This window comes from Taudactylus pleione, unplaced genomic scaffold (genome assembly GCF_031769625.1).
Source record: "Taudactylus pleione unplaced genomic scaffold, aTauple2 ptg000121l, whole genome shotgun sequence".
Taxonomy (NCBI): domain Eukaryota; kingdom Metazoa; phylum Chordata; class Amphibia; order Anura; family Myobatrachidae; genus Taudactylus; species Taudactylus pleione.
In genome coordinates this window covers 9,988,717-10,007,096 of record NW_028284523.1, presented here as the reverse complement: position 1 = coordinate 10,007,096, position 18,380 = coordinate 9,988,717, and the positions used below count along the sequence as shown (strand labels likewise).

General features: G+C 46.7%; 2 protein-coding genes across 5 annotated transcripts in view; one reads left to right on the top strand and one right to left on the bottom strand.

Annotated features, from left to right (window-relative positions):
• The window catches only part of CDH23 (cadherin related 23), a 1,221,584-nt gene that overhangs the window by 1,009,928 nt on the left and 193,276 nt on the right, over positions 1–18,380 (top strand). The window contains exon 1 of one of the 2 annotated variants that reach the window (XM_088472187.1): positions 9,334–9,373. The exons of the other annotated variant lie outside the window; for it this stretch is intronic. Coding sequence (XP_088328313.1) covers positions 9,356–9,373 — 18 coding nt within the window. The 5' untranslated portion in view covers positions 9,334–9,355. Of the gene's footprint in view, positions 1–9,333; positions 9,374–18,380 lie in introns of those variants that run through there. 2 annotated transcript variants of the gene reach the window in all.
• VSIR (V-set immunoregulatory receptor) overlaps positions 1–18,380 on the bottom strand; it is a 63,992-nt gene that overhangs the window by 41,108 nt on the left and 4,504 nt on the right. The gene's annotated exons all lie outside the window — the stretch shown is intronic.

Genomic DNA, 18,380 nt, shown 5'->3' with positions numbered 1-18,380 from the left:
CCCTAAGTGGGGTTAATATGTTGTGGACAATGGAGGAGGTGCCCCTTCAGAGCTGGAGCCTGGCAGCAGGCGCCTCCATTGTCTCCCATAGCTCTGCCCCTGATTTGACATGTCCTATCCCAACATACATTCAGTAAAATATCTGACTATTAATCTGTATATTTAGTAAGCGATGGTATCCTTGTACTGCCTACAAATAAAGCAGTTCAAACAATATTATATATTACCTTGTAATATTATAGGGTTGGAAGATCTACAGTGTCTAGATAGACAGTCAGAAGATCAACACCAGATGGCTGACAAACAAATGTTCGACAAAGAAAATGTTTTCATCATTCTTGGGGTTAGGATGAGGGTCAGGTTTTTGGATTAGGGTTATGGCACTAGGGGGGAGGGTTAGGGTGAGGATTAGGATTAAAAGAACAAAAAAAAGTGTCAGCCATTTGTATTGACCTTTTGACCTTGTGACCCTGTCGACCTATTGCCTGTCTAACTTGTGGTGTCGATGTTTTGACTATCTAAATAGTGTAGATCTTTCAATCCACACCCCCTAGTAACACCTAGTATTTAATTTTATGTGAAATAGTGTTTCACTAATCTTTGAGTAATAGAGGTATCGCTCTGCTACATGATTTCCCGACCTTTTCATTCAAAATATTTTTACTCACTTGTATTGGTTTTATCCAGAAGCAATAGCAAGTAAAATGACTCTGTAGTAATAACATTACCAAATATCAACTTTCAATCAATTTGTTGCTACACAGTGTCCACAAGTTGAGGCACATAGGTTTTTCTTCAAATAGTTACTTTGTTTGAGTTTGTGACTTTGTTGTGTCCACAGACTCAAGCTTATGTGTTAGTGTTTGTGTAAGGAACAGAGGGCCTGATTCAGAGCCGCTCGTTCGCTCCAAGCGATGTTCGCACTTCAGCGTATGGGTTGTAATGCGCATGTGCCAACCAGTCAGTGCGGTCGGAAATCGTGTGCTCGAAAAATAGCGAATGCCAGCTAATTTGAGTGACAGGATGAGGCGTTTGTGGGTGGTAACAGGGGAAGGTGCTTGAAAACGGGGAGTGGAGATCCGAACGCAGGCGTGCCAAACGGTCAAAACGGGCATTTTAAGGGTGTGCATAATTAACAAAGCAGCATCATCGACCATGTCAATTGGTTGTCTTTTAGCCTGAACTGCTCGCATGATTGCGGAAGGAAAATGCTACCACAAGAATAGCGAGCAGTTCATACGCCTTTCGATGTACTCGATTAATCTAATAAATAGCGGAGATGACGTATGATGCGAGCGGCCAAGGGGCGTCTTTACAAAATAGCGAGCACATGTTTCGAACGCTCGCTCAGACATAGAGGCGTCAACAGACCGCAAAGAGCGAGCGCTTAATTTAAATAGCCAGCCCCTTTTTCTGAACGAGCGAGCGCAAATAGCGTCTGGCTTTGAATCAGGCCCAGAATTTCCAATCCCTCTAGATGCAGTTATTAACTTGGGGACCATTATAGCTGTGAATCTGATTGTTGTTTTTTCTTTCTTTTAATAAAGCATCCCTTCCAGCGCACTGTTACTGATCTTTATATTCAGCAGCTGCTCCTACCCTCTTACATGAGGGGAGCTGCCACTGCTGCTGGCTTGGGTCCCGGCGCCTGCTCAATAAAACTGGTAAGCGTTGGGACCGGCGCATAAGCGGCGGTGGCGCCGCATATGCGCACGCTTAACATCAGCTTCTCGGGGCTGCATTGTTTGCAGCCCAGAGAAGTCCTGTAGGGCTGCCCGAAAGGCAGAGCAGCAGCTCTGCCCTATCCCAAAGACTAAAATACATTAAAAAGCTTTTGATAGGATTCATAGGTGATAGAAAGAATAAGATGTTGGTTGAAGGAAAACTGAGTTTTAGTAAATGCAGTGCAGTCAAATCAGGGAATGGTTAGGAGTAAAGCTTGCGGTACACACCTATACAATCCTTGGCCCAATCACCAGATATTAGGTGATTGGGGCAACAATTGTATGCAGGGACGGATTTACCGCTATGTAGCCTAGGCGCCTGGCGGGACCCAAGGGGCCCGTGGTCGGGGGCCCTCAAAATCCGGCCCTGGGAAGCAGCCGCAGTCCACATCTGGGTCCCGATGTGGAGACAGGAACTGGAAGACATTGTCGGCGTCTTCCTTTACAGTACTTCTCACTGAGAAGCATTTGCCTCCAGGCGCCAGCAGGGGGAGCTGTTGAGAGGATTACCGGCTTCCTTAGTGTACTCCTGAGTGTCTCCTGGGCAGCTCTAATACTACAAGCTGTGAGGGAGATGTTACATACTGTGTCCCTGCCCTTTGAATTCACAAATTAAGTTTTTTTGCTCTGCCACAGTGACCTGTGACAGGGATACAGGTGAGTCACTTGAGCTTTGTACGGAGGGTAGAAGGGTTACTGTGCAAGCTGCCAAGTGATGAGTTTGAAAGGCTCTGCTTGGTCAGGTCAGTGCTAGTGATACAGTGTGTGCTGGCAGTGTGTGCTGGCAGTGTCAGGTCAGTGCTAGTGATGCAGTGTGTGCTGGCAGTGTGTGCTGGCAGTGTCAGGTCAGTGCTAGTGATGCAGTGTGTGCTGGCAGTGTGTGCTGGCAGTGTCAGGTCAGCGCTAGTGATGCAGTGTGTGCTGGCAGTGTCAGGTCAGCGCTAGTGATGCAGTGTGTGCTGGCAGTGTCAGGTCAGCGCTAGTGATGCAGTGTGTGCTGGCAGTGTCAGGTCAGCGCTAGTGATGCAGTGTGTGCTGGCAGTGTCAGGTCAGCGCTAGTGATGCAGTGTGTGCTGGCAGTGTCAGGTCAGCGCTAGTGATGCAGTGTGTGCTGGCAGTGTCAGGTCAGCGCTAGTGATGCAGTGTGTGCTGGCAGTGTCAGGTCAGCGCTAGTGATGCAGTGTGTGCTGGCAGTGTCAGGTCAGCGCTAGTGATGCAGTGTGTGCTGGCAGTGTCAGGTCAGCGCTAGTGATGCAGTGTGTGCTGGCAGTGTCAGGTCAGCGCTAGTGATGCAGTGTGTGCTGGCAGTGTCAGGTCAGTGCTAGTGATGCAGTGTGTGCTGGCAGTGTCAGGTCAGCGCTAGTGATGCAGTGTGTGCTGGCAGTGTCAGGTCAGCGCTAGTGATGCAGTGTGTGGCAGTGTCAGGTCAGTGCTAGTGATCCAGTGTGTGCTGGCAGTGTCCGGTCAGTGCTAGTGATGCAGTGTGTGCTGGCAGTGTCAGGTCAGTGCTAGTGATGCAGTGTGTGCTGGCAGTGTCAGGTCAGTGCTAGTGATGCAGTGTGTGCTGGCAGTGTCAGGTCAGCGCTAGTGATGCAGTGTGTGCTGGCAGTGTCAGGTCAGCGCTAGTGATGCAGTGTGTGCTGGCAGTGTCAGGTCAGCGCTAGTGATGCAGTGTGTGCTGGCAGTGTCAGGTCAGCGCTAGTGATGCAGTGTGTGCTGGCAGTGTCAGGTCAGCGCTAGTGATGCAGTGTGTGCTGGCAGTGTCAGGTCAGCGCTAGTGATGCAGTGTGTGCTGGCAGTGTCAGGTCAGTGCTAGTGATGCAGTGTGTGCTGGCAGTGTCAGGTCAGTGCTAGTGATGCAGTGTGTGCTGGCAGTGTCAGGTCAGTGCTAGTGATGCAGTGTGTGCTGGCAGTGTCAGGTCAGTGCTAGTGATGCAGTGTGTGCTGGCAGTGTCAGGTCAGCGCTAGTGATGCATTGTGTGCTGGCAGTGTGAGGTCAGCGCTAGTGATGCATTGTGTGGCAGTGTGAGGTCAGCGCTAGTGATGCAGTGTGTGCTGGCAGTGTCAGGTCAGTGCTAGTGATGCAGTGTGTGCTGGCAGTGTCAGGTCAGTGCTAGTGATGCAGTGTGTGCTGGCAGTGTCAGGTCAGTGCTAGTGATATAGTGTGTGCTGGCAGTGTCAGGTCAGCGCTAGTGATGCAGTGTGTGCTGGCAGTGTCAGGTCAGCGCTAGTGATGCAGTGTGTGCTGGCAGTGTCAGGTCAGCGCTAGTGATGCAGTGTGTGCTGGCAGTGTCAGGTCAGCGCTAGTGATGCAGTGTGTGTTGGCAGTGTCAGGTCAGTGCTACAGTGTGTGCTGGCAGTGTCAGGTCAGTGCTAGCGATGCAGTGCGTGCTGGCAGCAGGGCCAGCTCGAGGCACGTTCCACCTGAGCAGCCACACAATGGCGCCACCCGCAGTGGGCACAACGATTTTCCACTGCTATTTTCCTTCTCTGACTGGCCCTAAACTAACTGTCACTGCCTGTCTCTGTGTAGAAAATATCCCTGTTGCGCCTGCCCCCGCTACCCGCTCCGCTTCCTTGAAGACACATCCAGCCAGCAAGGATTGGGCAGCGCTCGGTGGACCGGGTGTGACATGACGTGCCCCCTGAGAAGGCGGGTGAATCCTGCCCGCGCAGTCTCTGACTCCAGCAGCTACGGTGGCGGCAGCAGCGAACATAAGTGGCTGCCTGTGGTAGTCTGCTAGCAGCGGGTGCGGTCTGCGACTACAGGACCAGCGCAGTGGAGGACTGTGGTGGTGAACCCCAGGGCCGAGAAAAAGTTAGACAGACTGGACAGATCACCGGCGACTCTGAGTACTGCAGCTGACAACCTGACATATCGGGCGCAGTGCATAAAACTAGTTAAAGAACATCCTGGAGCAGGATATTGGCCCTGGGGAGAGCGGTGCACCCCAGGCCATGTAGCGGTGTGGAAGGAGCGGGTGCAGTGCGCACTGCCAACTTACATCCAGGAGGCGGTACTTTTGGCCCCGGCAATTGTGGTGAAGAGAGACGCCAAGAAAATAGGCTGACCACAAACAAGAGATTCGTCAGTAGGGTAAGATAGGGAGAGATTCCCTCTATACTGTGCCATATGCGGGAGGAAGAATTACCATAAATTTACATAAGAGGCTATAAACATCTTACATTGCATTTTATGTGTTTCATTTTTTCTGAATATTTCCCCGCAGATCCATTATTATACTTTATTTATATGTTTTTTGTTTATTTTATTTCTTTATTATTATTTTTATAAATTCATTTATTTATTTATATCCTTATCTATCCATTTAATTTCTATCCCAGTTTTTTCTTTACAATTTTATTTCTTCATAGTGATTTCTGATTTTTAGAATACCTCGCTAGTGCCTGACCACTACTACTTAATTACAAAATTACGTAATTACAAAAATTACACCATGTTGTAATTTCCGTAATGTTTAAAGCTTTGAACATAAGGAGGAAAATTGACATATAATGTAACGGGCATGAATCAGGAGCAAAAATATAGTGCATTGGATTGTTTGTGGGAAGGTGGGCCCCAAACTGGTATATTGCCTAGGGCCCCATGAGGTCTAAATCCGGCTCTGTGTGTATGGTGGACCACTGCAGGGAGTAATAGCTGATAAACTGCTTATAACGCTCTTGCAATGGTCGGGATCGGGAGGTCGCATCTTATGTGCTGTTTAATATTTATCAGCCCAACCTCCATATCCCATTGAAGCCCGTACATACTTACCTATTTGTAACACAATGTGTATGAGGCTTACAGGGAGTCAAGCTGGGTGCACACTGCCCGGCTGATTGGGAGCATTTAACCCGATCAGTCAGGGATTGGCACTAAAATGTCACTACTGATGATAAGAGGAAACTAAAATTCACTATTTTAGGACATTTAAAGGTAGGATGACTAGGCACTGCATCACCATGCTAGTCTACCCTCCACAACTGCATCTCAATCCAAGCCTGCTCTCCCACCACTGCATCCCCAGTACAACCTGCCCACCACCACACCTCCACAAAGCAATGCGATGCAATCAGCCATCAATGTGTTTCTAGTTTCTACAGTAGTTCAAATTCCAATAGGCGGGAAAAGATGGGCAAAGTATGTGGGTGATTGAGTAGGTGAGTTATTGATGGATAGGAGAGTGAGGGCAGGTACATGAGTGGGTGAGTAGGGACAGGCAAGTAAATCTATAATCTAATTATATAATTTGATATGGTATCTGTTGTGGGGGCATACCTCCCTGTAACTGCCTTTAACTGTGATAACTGTTGCCAGCAGAGGGTCCCCAGTGAGCATGCGCTAGACACACACCATACCCTATTATATACAATACCGTGAAGTGGGACCCAGGATTTTTATGAGCTTGATGTTATCGCTGTGGCCCTATGTCGGTAAATTATAATAAGGATCAAATAGTATTCATTGTTGTCAGAGATAAATAAAAAAAAAAATGATACAGTAGATGGGCCATATGATTTATATCTACCATCAAAGTCTATGGGGGGAATTCAATTCAACGTGATGTTGAATAGCCACGGGAGGGAGCTCCCGCAGCTATTCAATACACCGAGCTGGTTGGGCGCGCTAAGGATTTCTTCTCTCACTCCCCTGGGGATGCAAATTGAAATCCGACCAAAGTGCAGGGCGCGCAGCTGTTTTTCTGCTTAGCGTGGCACTAACAGCCGCGTTCCTGGCACTTTGGTAAGAGAATGCCGGTTAACGCGACTTAACGCCCTTGTTAAGGCGTGATAGGTGCGATAACCGGCATTCTCTGACCACACAGCGCACTGAATTGAATAGCATCGGGAGCTCGCTCCCGGCGCTGTTCAATTCGCGTTGCATTGAATCGCCCCCTATGGGGTATATTTACTAAAGTGAGAGTTTTTAGAAGTGGAGATGTTGCCCATAGCAACCAATCAGATTCTTGCTATTATCTTCTAGAAGATGCTAGTTAAGTGTTAAGTAGAATCTGATTGGTTGCTATGGGCAACATCTCGGGGATATATTTTTAAATTACTTTACACATATAGTACTTATTTGTTCTGGACATCTGCTTAAAAGTTAACTATAAAGAAAAAAAGTCAGTGTTTCCATGACTTGGTTTAAAAATAGTTTGGGGTCTTGACACTAAAGATCCTGCTTACTGTAACTTTTCACTTTTCACAAGTTTGCAAAGTTTCCTTTAATGAGAGTATTCCTTGCAATTTTACTATCACTGAATATTTCTCCTATGAAATATTGCAGTACATAGCAGATGTTTCTGCTGGTGATGTAAAACATGCCTGATCATGGAACATAGAGATGTCATTACCAGAAATTCTAACTATAAAAGGTATCTACTACATTTGCCAGGATATGTTTTACACAGTTTTTGGTCTAGAGATGCCTCCTGCACAGCTTTCCATTAACTGTATGGGCTCTATTTAATACAATCCGCATTTGTAATGCAGATTGTAGTGTGATATTACCGACTGAATTCGCATTACGAATTCAGGTAATATCACAGGGATTTACTACAAATCCCTTGCAGGGACAGAGCTTGCGAGAAAGCTCTGTCCCTGCGAATCCTCTCCGCACTCTAGTCACGATATTTTTGCATAAAAATACCGGGACTAGTGCCCCGCACATGTGCCGACCGGCCTCGCTGCTACCCCCCCGGCGCTAAGCCCCGCCCCGACACTAAGCCCCGCCCCCCATGATCGCGGACCCACCCTTCCTTAATAGCACTTACCTGCAGTCATCGGTGCTCCGGTGATGTCTTCCATGCCTCAGTTCAGCTGATATCCCATTACGATCACCTGATGACCGTGCCGCAGTGCAGCATGGGAGATCAGCTGACCAGAGAGGAGTCATCACCGGAGCCCCGACCACTGGTCCATGGAGTCAGGTAAGTGAATTTTTTTTTTTTTGCAGTGATCAGCTTGCGGTCTGTTTAGACCACACAGCTGATCACTGGGACTGCCTCCGGGCTCTGCAATGCCTTTTACAGCAGAGTAGGAGTTCGGTAACCGGGGGAGACCCTGTTATTATTATCACAGGGCTTTCCCCTGTATTTTTTTACAAATTATTTTTAGTAACTCTGGTCGGATCACATTTCCCATTACAATTATGGGAAATGCGATCTGCTTACTAAAAATAAGTGATACTTAGGGGTTGGAATTAGGGATGTGCATGCTCGGATAGGTTCGAGTTTGCACGTTGAGTTCGGATTTTTCCCTCCAAAAAAACGGAACTCAGAAAGAGGCAAAACGTCATCTTACATGGACGAACATCATCATTCCTGGACAAAAGTCTACTCGTTTTGTCCCCTGATTTTCCAGACCAGGACCAGCTCAACAAAGCCCTGTGCTGGTTCTTAATATACAGGGGCCCCCTACGCATTTTGGCCCCTGTATTTTTAGAACCAGAACAGGCTTTATAAAGCCCGTGTCATGATTGGTGTCTGCGAGTTACCTGTCTCAGGTGGTGATCGGGTTTCAACGGAGGCCGGCATGACTGGAATCACAGATAATGTAAATAGCTCTATTTACAAGACTTGGGTAGCAGTGAAAACTGCCTTTGACGATAAATGACAGGAACTGGAGGGACCGGACTGGGACCGGCAGGAAGACTTGTTGAATTGAACTGATGAACTGAGAACTTGACTCTGGACTGGAGCAACGTGGACCGAACTGATGAGCTTGGAACTTGACTCAGGACTGGAATGTGACAATGGCTGAAGGAAAGTCAGGTAATGCTGAGACGAGGGCTAAACAGGGTAATCTGGAATTACTATGACAAAGGCTAGAACTCAGGTGCAGGCTGGACAGGATAATTGGAAATAACAGGTTTCAGTAAGGAATGGGTAGGTTGGGGAATTTGCAGGCTGGACAGGATAATTGGAAATAACAGGTTTCAGGAAGGAATGGGTAGGTTTGGGAATTTTAGGTTCAGGGAGGGAATAGGTAGGAAACAGGGGCAGGAGTTGATCCACAGCAGGAAGCAAGGCAGGGTAACACGATGCAGGTTTACAGAGTGCCAGGGACCAACCAGGAGTAGGACTAGCAGCAGAGCACAGGCCAGGTATTGCTGTAACAGGACGTCTGGATGCCAGGTATTACTGTAGCAGGTTTTCGGGATGCACCAGAGGTTGCTGTCAGCAGGCTTACTGGATTGCCAGGTTTGGCTGTAACAGGTTTTCTGGAAGCACCGGGGGTTGCTGCCAGCAGATTTACTGGATTGCCAGGTACAGCTGAAACAGGTTTTCTGGATAGCGCCAGGGATTGCTGTAGCAGGTTACAGGGACAGACTTGAATGCATGAACCATACACCACGGGAAGACGAGATGTTCAGGCCCAGAATGCTATCAGGAGAGGATATATATACCATGGGTCTGGCAGCAATTGGTGGATACGGACAGGTGGTCTGGTAGTAGCATTCTGAGTGGTGGAAGGCACAACATGCAGAGGGAGTATTTATCTCTGCAGCTCTGAGAATGAGAACCACACCTGTGATTCCAATCAGGGCTAGCAGTGCTCACAGACAGAGGAGAGACCAGGTGCAATAATCAGAGCAAATCCTCCAGGCAAATTACACACACAGATCCATGGGGAAGCTGACAGGGGTAAGTCTCAAGGCAAAAAGGTGACAACTAGACAGGGTCGTGACAGCCCGGGGCTGGTTATGCTTTTGGGGAGGGGGTGCACTTTTTTTTTTTTTTTACACACACACAGAAGCCATCACGGATCTCACTGATCTGTGATGGCTTCTCTAAAACTCGCACCTTTTAATGCTACTCGCATTAAAAGGTGTCAGTTTACATAGTCCTAAACTCGCAAATGCAGTAGCTTCGAGCTGAAAAGTTCGCAGGCTATTGAATTTGCGAGTTTCAGTACAAACTCGCACTTTCTAAAAGTGCGAGAAAGTGCGAGTTTGTACTGTTACTAAAACAGACTACCTATTACATTTGGCCCCTTGTCTTTATTTTCTTCTACAATTGCTATCCTGACATGGCAAAGGATGGTGTTGGTAATCCTTGTTAAATAGCATGAAAGGTTCAGTTGAAGGATCAGGAATCATACAGAATAGTTCCTGTCCTCATGATCAAAACTGAACTCTGGGCCTGATTCAATCCGTTGCTCCGGGTCTTGTACCAAAGGGGGCGTACTGTCGATGTTGAGTGACAGCACGCCCCCTTTGGTGGGTGGGCCAGGGGAGTGGCTGCCAAAACGGAGGCGTTCCCATGTGAACGCCTCAGTTTGGGGCCGGCCCCACTGACATCACGAGTGATGTCAGTGGGAGAGATTTCGGCTCTGTTAGAGCCGAAATGTCTGTGGGGCTTACGGCAACGAGACCCTACCATAAGGGTTTCGTCGCAAGCCCGATGGTCTTGACCATCGCGACCATCTTCTTGGCGGCCCGCAATAGCTGTGGGTGGTCACCCACAGCTATGCGAGCGGCCAGGAGGCCGTTCTAAAAAAAAAAAAAAAAAGACCGGCCCTGATTCAGAGCGAGCGCTGATCTGAGATTGTTCAGGGATTACTATCGGTGGACATGAGGGACAAACGTGTCCTGGTTCTATACTCAGCAGCAAGCATGATGCCAAAGAAAGACAATAGTCACACTGCCACAAGTGTGAGGACTGAGCTTCTAGGTGGCTACAGCTGAGTGCAGTCCATTTTGTGGCATTTATTGGTTTTTACGTTAGCGTTAACGTTATTTGTTTTAAGTTAGCAATACACAGAGAGTGCACTGGGAAAGTTATTTTCATTTATTATTTCAGATATGTAGCATATTGCAATAATCTAACTTAAAATACTTTATTACACTGTCATGTTTATAATAAATATAAAAGCTAACCCCTAAACGCATGCATTACTTATTCTAATGGACAATTTGTCTTGACCTCAGTCACATTTAAGTTTCATATTCCTGCTTTACTCAAAGAGGCTGTGTATTTCCTTATATAACCTGAGTCTTCTAGTCTTTTTCTCTTAGTATCTCATTAATGTACAAGTACACTACTTATTACCCACAGAGGACCGCCGTCTTTATGCTGCCTATTCCATAGATCAGCTGTATGAATCCTGAGCAATCAGAATTAAATAAGTATTCAAGGTAGTCTGGAATTCAGCAGTCATTTTGTCTGGGGTCAATTCTAATCAGTGCTCATTCATAGCTCACTACAAAATAAATGAATGATTTTCATCATATGGCAATATTACAAGAACAGTGATTTTGTCTTTCCTTTAAGTACATATACACAATCAATGTCTAAAGTCATCTGCAAGTTCAAGATCATCTTTAATGCATAAATGCATGTTATTACTAAACTGGAATACTAATTGACTGTATTATTTTACAATTTGATGACTAGAATTTTGCCTAATGATATCCTACACTTTGTGCAGGGCTGAACTAAGTGCAAATATGTTTCCATGACAAGTATAGTTTATTGACCTCAACAACATTCATGACAGGCATGAGTATAAAGGCACATACACACTGGACGATAATTGTGAACAATATTTGAACGATATATCGTTCAGTGTGTATGCAGTAAACGACGGACGATGCGCGCTTCCACGGGTCGTTAACGATATCCCCAGTCACCTGAACATGCAGCTCAATCTGGGGATATCATTAGCGATGCCAGATCCGCCATAACTCACTGTCGTTCGTCATTGCCAGAATCGGGTAGTGTATATGCACTTACCGATGCCGGCACCCCCGCCGCTGCTGATGTCACTCGCTGGACACATCGTCCAGTGTGTACGGCCCTTTAGTCCTATCTCTCCTTACAATGGAAGCAGTATTTGAAAAATAGATAATATTATCTGACGTATCACTTATTGTTAGGATTTTCATTTGCTGGTTCTCTGCATCCTTCTCTGTAATCTAGATGCAGTTCAAGTGTATCTCTGAGGAACTGTTCTTTGCATAGTTAGACCTGGGCTAACTATGGGCTAATTGGTGACTTGCACTATTTCTGACTACTCTTGCCTGCATAACTTTGCTGGTGTTTTTTCTAGGTTACTGTGTATTTTGAAACTCCAGCATTTGTGTGTACGTTACACTATTATCATTTATTTATATGGCGCCACAAGTGTTCTGCAGTGCCTTACAAAATACATATCCAAAAAAGTGACTTACAGTACAATACAATGCAGGACAAGGACATGGATAATATACTAAAATGTGTTTTGATGGCAGTTTTGCAGCGGTTTTGGTCTTAGTAAATCTGCAGATAGCAAAACCGCTGCCAAACCACAGTCAAAACACATTTTAGAATAGAATAGAACAGGGCTGTCATTTAGAAACCGCTGCAAAACTGCCACCAAACCCCCGGTGTTTAGAACAGAATAGAACCTGCCACCAAACCGCCGGGGTTTAGAACCGAATAGAACCTGCCACCATACCCCCGGGGTTTAGAACAGAATAGAACCCGCCACTAAACCGCCGGGGTTTAGAACAGAATAGAACCTGCCACAAAACCCCCGGGGTTTAGAACAGAATAGAACCTGCCACAAAACCCCCGGGGTTTAGAACAGAATAGAACCTGCCACAAAACCCCCGGGGTTTAGAACAGAATAGAATCCGCCACTAAACCGCCAGGGTTTAGAATAGAATAGAAACCGCCGCTTAGTAAATTTTGCCCTCTGTGTTTTTAGATGTATGCATAAAAAAATAAATAAATACATGCCTCTCTTTGAAGTGATTTTTTTAGCACGGGAGCAGCCACTGCCTATCTCTTTACACATTATCTTATGCATACACAAAAGTTCATAATGCCATTTGCCTTTTAGGCTTGCTAATACTTTTGCTCAAAAAAAGAAAATATTGTTCAAAAACTCTCACTTTTGAGTCCATTCTATAAAATGAAGGTCAAAATATTTTCCAAATATTTTTTAAAACCCAACTCAAACAGCAACATGTCTAAACAATGGCTGTGCTATTGTGTTATGTGGAAAGTGACATATATCAATTTTCTACCAGATAGTTGCTAAGTGAATATACTGTAATTACACTGTGTTATTGTGTGGGAGGAGTATTTATATTCCAATTCCAATCAGATTTGTTTTTTCTTTATTTATCTTGAAATAGTTTGTAGGGCATTTGAGGAATTGCCCCACACACCTTTTAAATAACTCCTCCCCCACTATAATCCATCCGTGGAGGCCCTACCCATGGGACCTCATCTGTTACCTGTTACATACTTGCTGATAACCTTGCTATCCATCTGGGATAGAACAGCCAGGTGGAAGGGCCAAGGGGGCGGGTTAGTGCAGCAAGATGGCCAGTACTAGAAAAATGGTGCAGATATTAGGTTATTGTGGACCTGCTCCCCAGTCTAAACAGCTACAATTCCCATAATTGTGAAGTGGCGGCAGGGCCACAATGAAGCAATTCAGTGCAAAACGCGTCCTCAAGCTATGCTGACCATTCACTTCACTTGGAGGCAAGGGGCCTCCAAGAAACTAATGCCACTTTAGGATGTAATATCCGGGTAATTGCCTGGTCTATCAACCTGGCAAAATCTGGGGTCTCAGCCTGCCTCCGATAAAGAGCAGAATCATTTGTGTTCACAAATAGCAAAAGTCCGCGTGGATGCACGTTCACGTGCAATAACCTGGGTTTTTGATCTGTGTGTGAAAGGGGTTTTACTCCTTTTTTCTGTGTATTCATGAGAGCCATCGAGATTCAGGAGCCTTCTTGATGTTTTGAGAGAAGAGGCAAGTATGATCTGTAGGGGTGAGCGGGTTCGGATTTCTGAAATCCGAAAACCCCCGAGCCCCCCCGATCCGAGTCAGGCTCGACTTTTCCCGCCTGACTCGGATCTGAAATCAAGGCAAAACGTCATCATCCCACCTTCCGGGTCTCGTGGGTTTTGGATTCTATATAAGGTACCCGCGTCGGCGCCATTTTCTCACTCGGCTGTGGACAGAGAAGAGGGAGGGTGGGAGTTAGGGCTGGTTGGGCTGTGTAGTGTAGTGTAGTGTAGTGCAGTGAAGTGTTGTGCTGTGCTGCTGTTGTCCATAAGGGCTGTGTCCACTCCTCCAAAGTCCATAGGGGCTGGCTGTGTTGTGCTTTGCTGCTGTTGTCCATAGGGGCTGTGTCCACTCCTCCAAAGTCCATAGGGGCTGGCTGTGTTGTGCTGTGCTGCTGTTGTCCATAGGGGCTGTGTCCACTACTTCAAAGTCCATAGGGTCTGGCTGGACTGTGTTGTGCAGTCAGTTGTCCATAGGGGCTGTGTCCACTCCAAAGTCCTGTGCAGTGTCCCAGTCCTAAAGGGGTGCTGTAGTGTTGTCCAGGGGGTGCTCTGTCCATAAGGGGTGCTCCCCCCAAGTGCAAAAAAAATAAAACAAATTTCTGTGTTTGTGAATTGTGTGTGCAGTAGCTGCACATGCATCAACAAAGTAGTGCCAAGGGAGCGCCTGTGTCATAAGTAAAGGGCCGGCTGGCTTGACCGTTAAAGGGTGCTGAAACCCCCAAAGTACACTCCAAACAAAATAAAAAAATATTTTCTGTGTTTGTGAATTGTGTGCACTGTGGCTGCACGTGCATCAACAAAGGAGCAGCGCCAAGCGTGTGCCTGTGTCCCATAAGTAAAGGGCCGGCTGGCTTGTCCATTAAAGGGTGCTGTAACCCCCAAAATGCACTCCAAACAAAATAAAAAATTCTCCTTTTTTTCTGTCTTTGTGAATTGTGTGGGCTGTAGCTGCACCTGCATCCTAAAAGCAGCAGCGCCAAGCATGCTTTTGTCTGTTAAAGGGTGGTTTAACCCCCAAAGTGCACTCCAACCAAAATAAAATAATCTTCTTTTTTTCTGTGTTTGTGTGTGCGCAGTAGCCGCACCTGCATCCTCAAAGCAGCAGCGCCAATCGTGCGTCTGTCTGTACTGTAACCCCGAAAGTGCACTCCAAACAAAATAAAAAAATATTTTCTGTGTTTGTGAATTGTGTGCACTGTGGCTGCACGTGCATCAACAAAGGAGCAGCGCCAAGCGTGCGCCTGTGTCCCATAAGTAAAGATCTGGCTGGCTCATTTCTTAAAGGGTGGTGTAACCCACAAAGTGCACTAGTCTCCAACAAAAATAAAAAATTATTTTCTATGTTTGCGTGCGCCTTAGCCGTACGTATATATCAATATATCATAAATGGAGGACCAAACTTTCTCCGATAAAAATAAAATAGGGAAAGATCAAGAACCACTTCCTCCTAGTGCTGAAGCTGCTGCCACTAGTCATGACATAGACGATAAAATGCCATCAACGTCGTCGGCCAAGGCCGATGCCCAATGTCATAGTAGAGGGCACATACAATCCCAAATGACAAAGTTCAGGAAAATGACCTTAAAAAAAACATTTAAATCATCTGAGGAGAAACGTAAACTTGCCAATATGCCATTTACGACACGGAGTGGCAAGGAACGGCTAAGGTCTTTCCCTATGTTCATGACTAGTGGTTCAGCTTCTCATGACGATGGAAGCCCTCCTCCCGCTAAAAAAAATCAAACGAGTTAAGCTGGCAAAAGCACAGCGAAGAACTGTGTGTTCTAAGAAGATATCACAAATCCCCAAGGAGAGTCCAAGTGTGGTGGCGGTTGCGATGCCTGACCTTCCCAGCACTGGACGGGAGGAGGTGGCTCTTTCCACCATTTGCACGCCCCCTGCAAGTACTGAAAGGAGCACCCACAGTCCACTTGCTGATATGCAAATTGAAGATGTCACTGTTGAAGTACAACAGGATGAGGATACTGGTGTAGCTGGCGCTGAGGAGGAAGTTGGCGAGGAGGATTCTGATGGTGATGTGGTTTGTTTAAATCAGGCTCTGGGGAGACAGTTGTTGTCCGTGGGATGAAAAAGCCCATCACGGTCATGCCTGGGCAGAAGACCAAACATTCCACCTCTTTGGTTTGGCAATATTTCTATCCAGATCCGGACAACAACTGTCTTGCCATATGTACCATATGTAAAGGTGAAATAAGTAGGGGTAGGGACGTTAACCACCTAGGAACATCCTCCCTTATACGGCACCTGCAGCGCGTTCATAAAAAGTTACTGTCAAGTTCAGAAACTTTGGCTAAGACCGTAAGCAGTCCAGGGACACCTAAATCCCGTTGTCCTGTTGTATCCAAGCGCCTGCAAACCACACTGTCAACTCCCTCTTCGTCAATTTCCTCCTTAGTCAGGATCAGAAATAGTCCTGCAGGCCATGTCACTGGCATGACTGACTCTCTTATCCGGGATTCCTCCGGAGGATCCTGCATTGCTACGCCTACTGCTGCTGCTGCTGTTGTTGCTGCTGCAGGGAGTCGTTCATCATCCCAGAGAGGAAGTAGGAACACCACTACTTTTACTAAACAATTGACCCTCCAACAGTCCTTAGCGAGGAGGATGAAGTATGACAGCAGTCATCCTAAAGCAAAACGTATAACTGAGGCCTTGACTGCTATGTTGCTGTTAGATGTGCGTCCGTTATCTGCCATTAGTGCAGTGGGATGTAGACAATTGATGGAGGTAGTGTGTCCCGGGTTCCAAATCCCGTCTAGATTCCACTTCACTAGGCAGGCGATACCGAGACTGTACAGAAACGTCAGAAAAAGTGTCCTCAGTGTCCTGAAAAATGCGGTTGTATCCAATGTCCACTGAACCACGGACATGTGGACAAGTGGAACAGGGCAAACTAAGGACTATATGACTGTGACAGCCCACAGGGTAGATGTATCACCTTATGCAGCAACAACAGCAGCATCACCCGTAGCAGCATCTCAGAAACGCCAGCTCGTTCCAAGGCAGGCTACGCTGTGTATCACCGGTTTCAGTAAGAGGCACCCTGCCGACAACCTCTTAGAGAAACTGAGGGAAATCATCGCCCAGTGGCTTACCCCACTTAGACTCTCCTGGGGATTTGTGATATCTGACAATGCCACCATTATTGTGCGGGCATTACATCTGGGCAAATTCCAGCACGTCCCATGTTTTGCTCACACAATAAACTTAGTGGTGCAGAATTTTCTGAAAAGCGACAGGGGCGTGCAAGAGATGCTTTGGGTGGCCCGAAAAATTTCTGGACACTTTCGCCATTCAGCGACTGCGTACCGAAGATTGGAGCGCCAGCAAACACTGTTGAACCTGCCCCGCCATCACCTGAAGCAAGAGGTTTTGATGCGGTGGAACTCAACCCTCTATATGCTTCAGAGGATGGAGAAGCAGCAAAAGGCCATTCAAGCCTATACATCCACCTATGACATAGGCAAAGGAGGGGGTATGCACCTGACTCAAGCGCAGTGGAGAATGATTTCCGTGTTGTGCAAGGTTCTCCAGCCCTTCGAACTTGCCACACGTGAAGTCAGTTCACACACTGCCAGCTTGAGTCAGGTGATTCCCCTCATCAGGCTTTTGCAGAAGCAGCTGGAGAAAGTGAAGGAGGAGCTAAGACAGAGCGATTCCACTCAGCATGTGGGACTTGTGGATGAAGCCCTTCATTCGCTTTGCCAGGATTCCAGGGTGGTCAATCTGTTGAAATCAGACCACTACATTTTGGCCACCGTGCTCGATCCTAGGTTTAAAGCCTATGTGGTGTCTCTCTTTCCGGCCGACACAAGCCTGCAGAGGTGCAAAGACCTACTGGTGAAAACACTGTCAGCTGAAGCGGAACATGACATGTCAACACCTCCTTCTTCATTTTCTCCCGCAACTGGGGCTGCCAGAAAACAACTTAGGTATCCTAAGCAACCCGCTGGCGGTGATGCAGGGCAGGCAGGGCCAGGTTTGGACATCTGATCCGGACTGAAGGACCTGGCAACAATTTCTGACATGTCTACTGTCACTGCATATGATACTGTCACCATTGACAGAATGGTGGAGGATTACATTGGTGACAGCATCCAAGTAGGCATGTCAGACAGTCTGTACCTGTACTGGCAGGAAAAAGAGGCAATTTGGAGGCCCATGTACAAACTGGCTCTATTTTACCTGAGTTGCCCCCCCTCCAGTGTGTACTCCGAAAGAGTGTTTAGTGCAGCCGGGAACCTTGTCAGCAAAAGGCGTAGGAGGTTGCTTCCACAAAACGTGGAGAAGATGATGTTCATGAAAATGAATTATCAACTCTTCCAGGGAGACCAGCCTCCAGAACGTACAGAGGGACCTGTGGTGGTAGATTCCAGCGGGGACGAATTAATACTCTGTGAGGATGAGGATGTACACAACACTGAAGAGGGTGAGGAATCGGTGGATGAGGATGACATCTTGCCTCCATAGAGCCAGTTTGTGCAGGGAGGTGTTCAGAATAGACTGGAAATGAGTGGAAATTAAGGTTATTGAGGTTAATAATAGCATAGGAGAGCAGAAAAACACACAAATTCTGTGATTTTATCTGTTTTTATGCTTTTTTAAAAAAAAATACAGATCCAAAACACAAAACCCAGAACCCAAAACACGGAAGGGTGGTTTTGGCAAAACCAATCCAGATCCAAAACACGAAGAAAGATCCAGATCCAAAACACAAAACAAGAAAAGTGGCCGGTGCACACCCCTAATGATCTTTTGCTTAGTGATGTAGTGCACTGATATGCAGGAATAGGAGCAAAGACCATGTAGGGCTATAAGATTGTTTAGAGGTTTATTTATC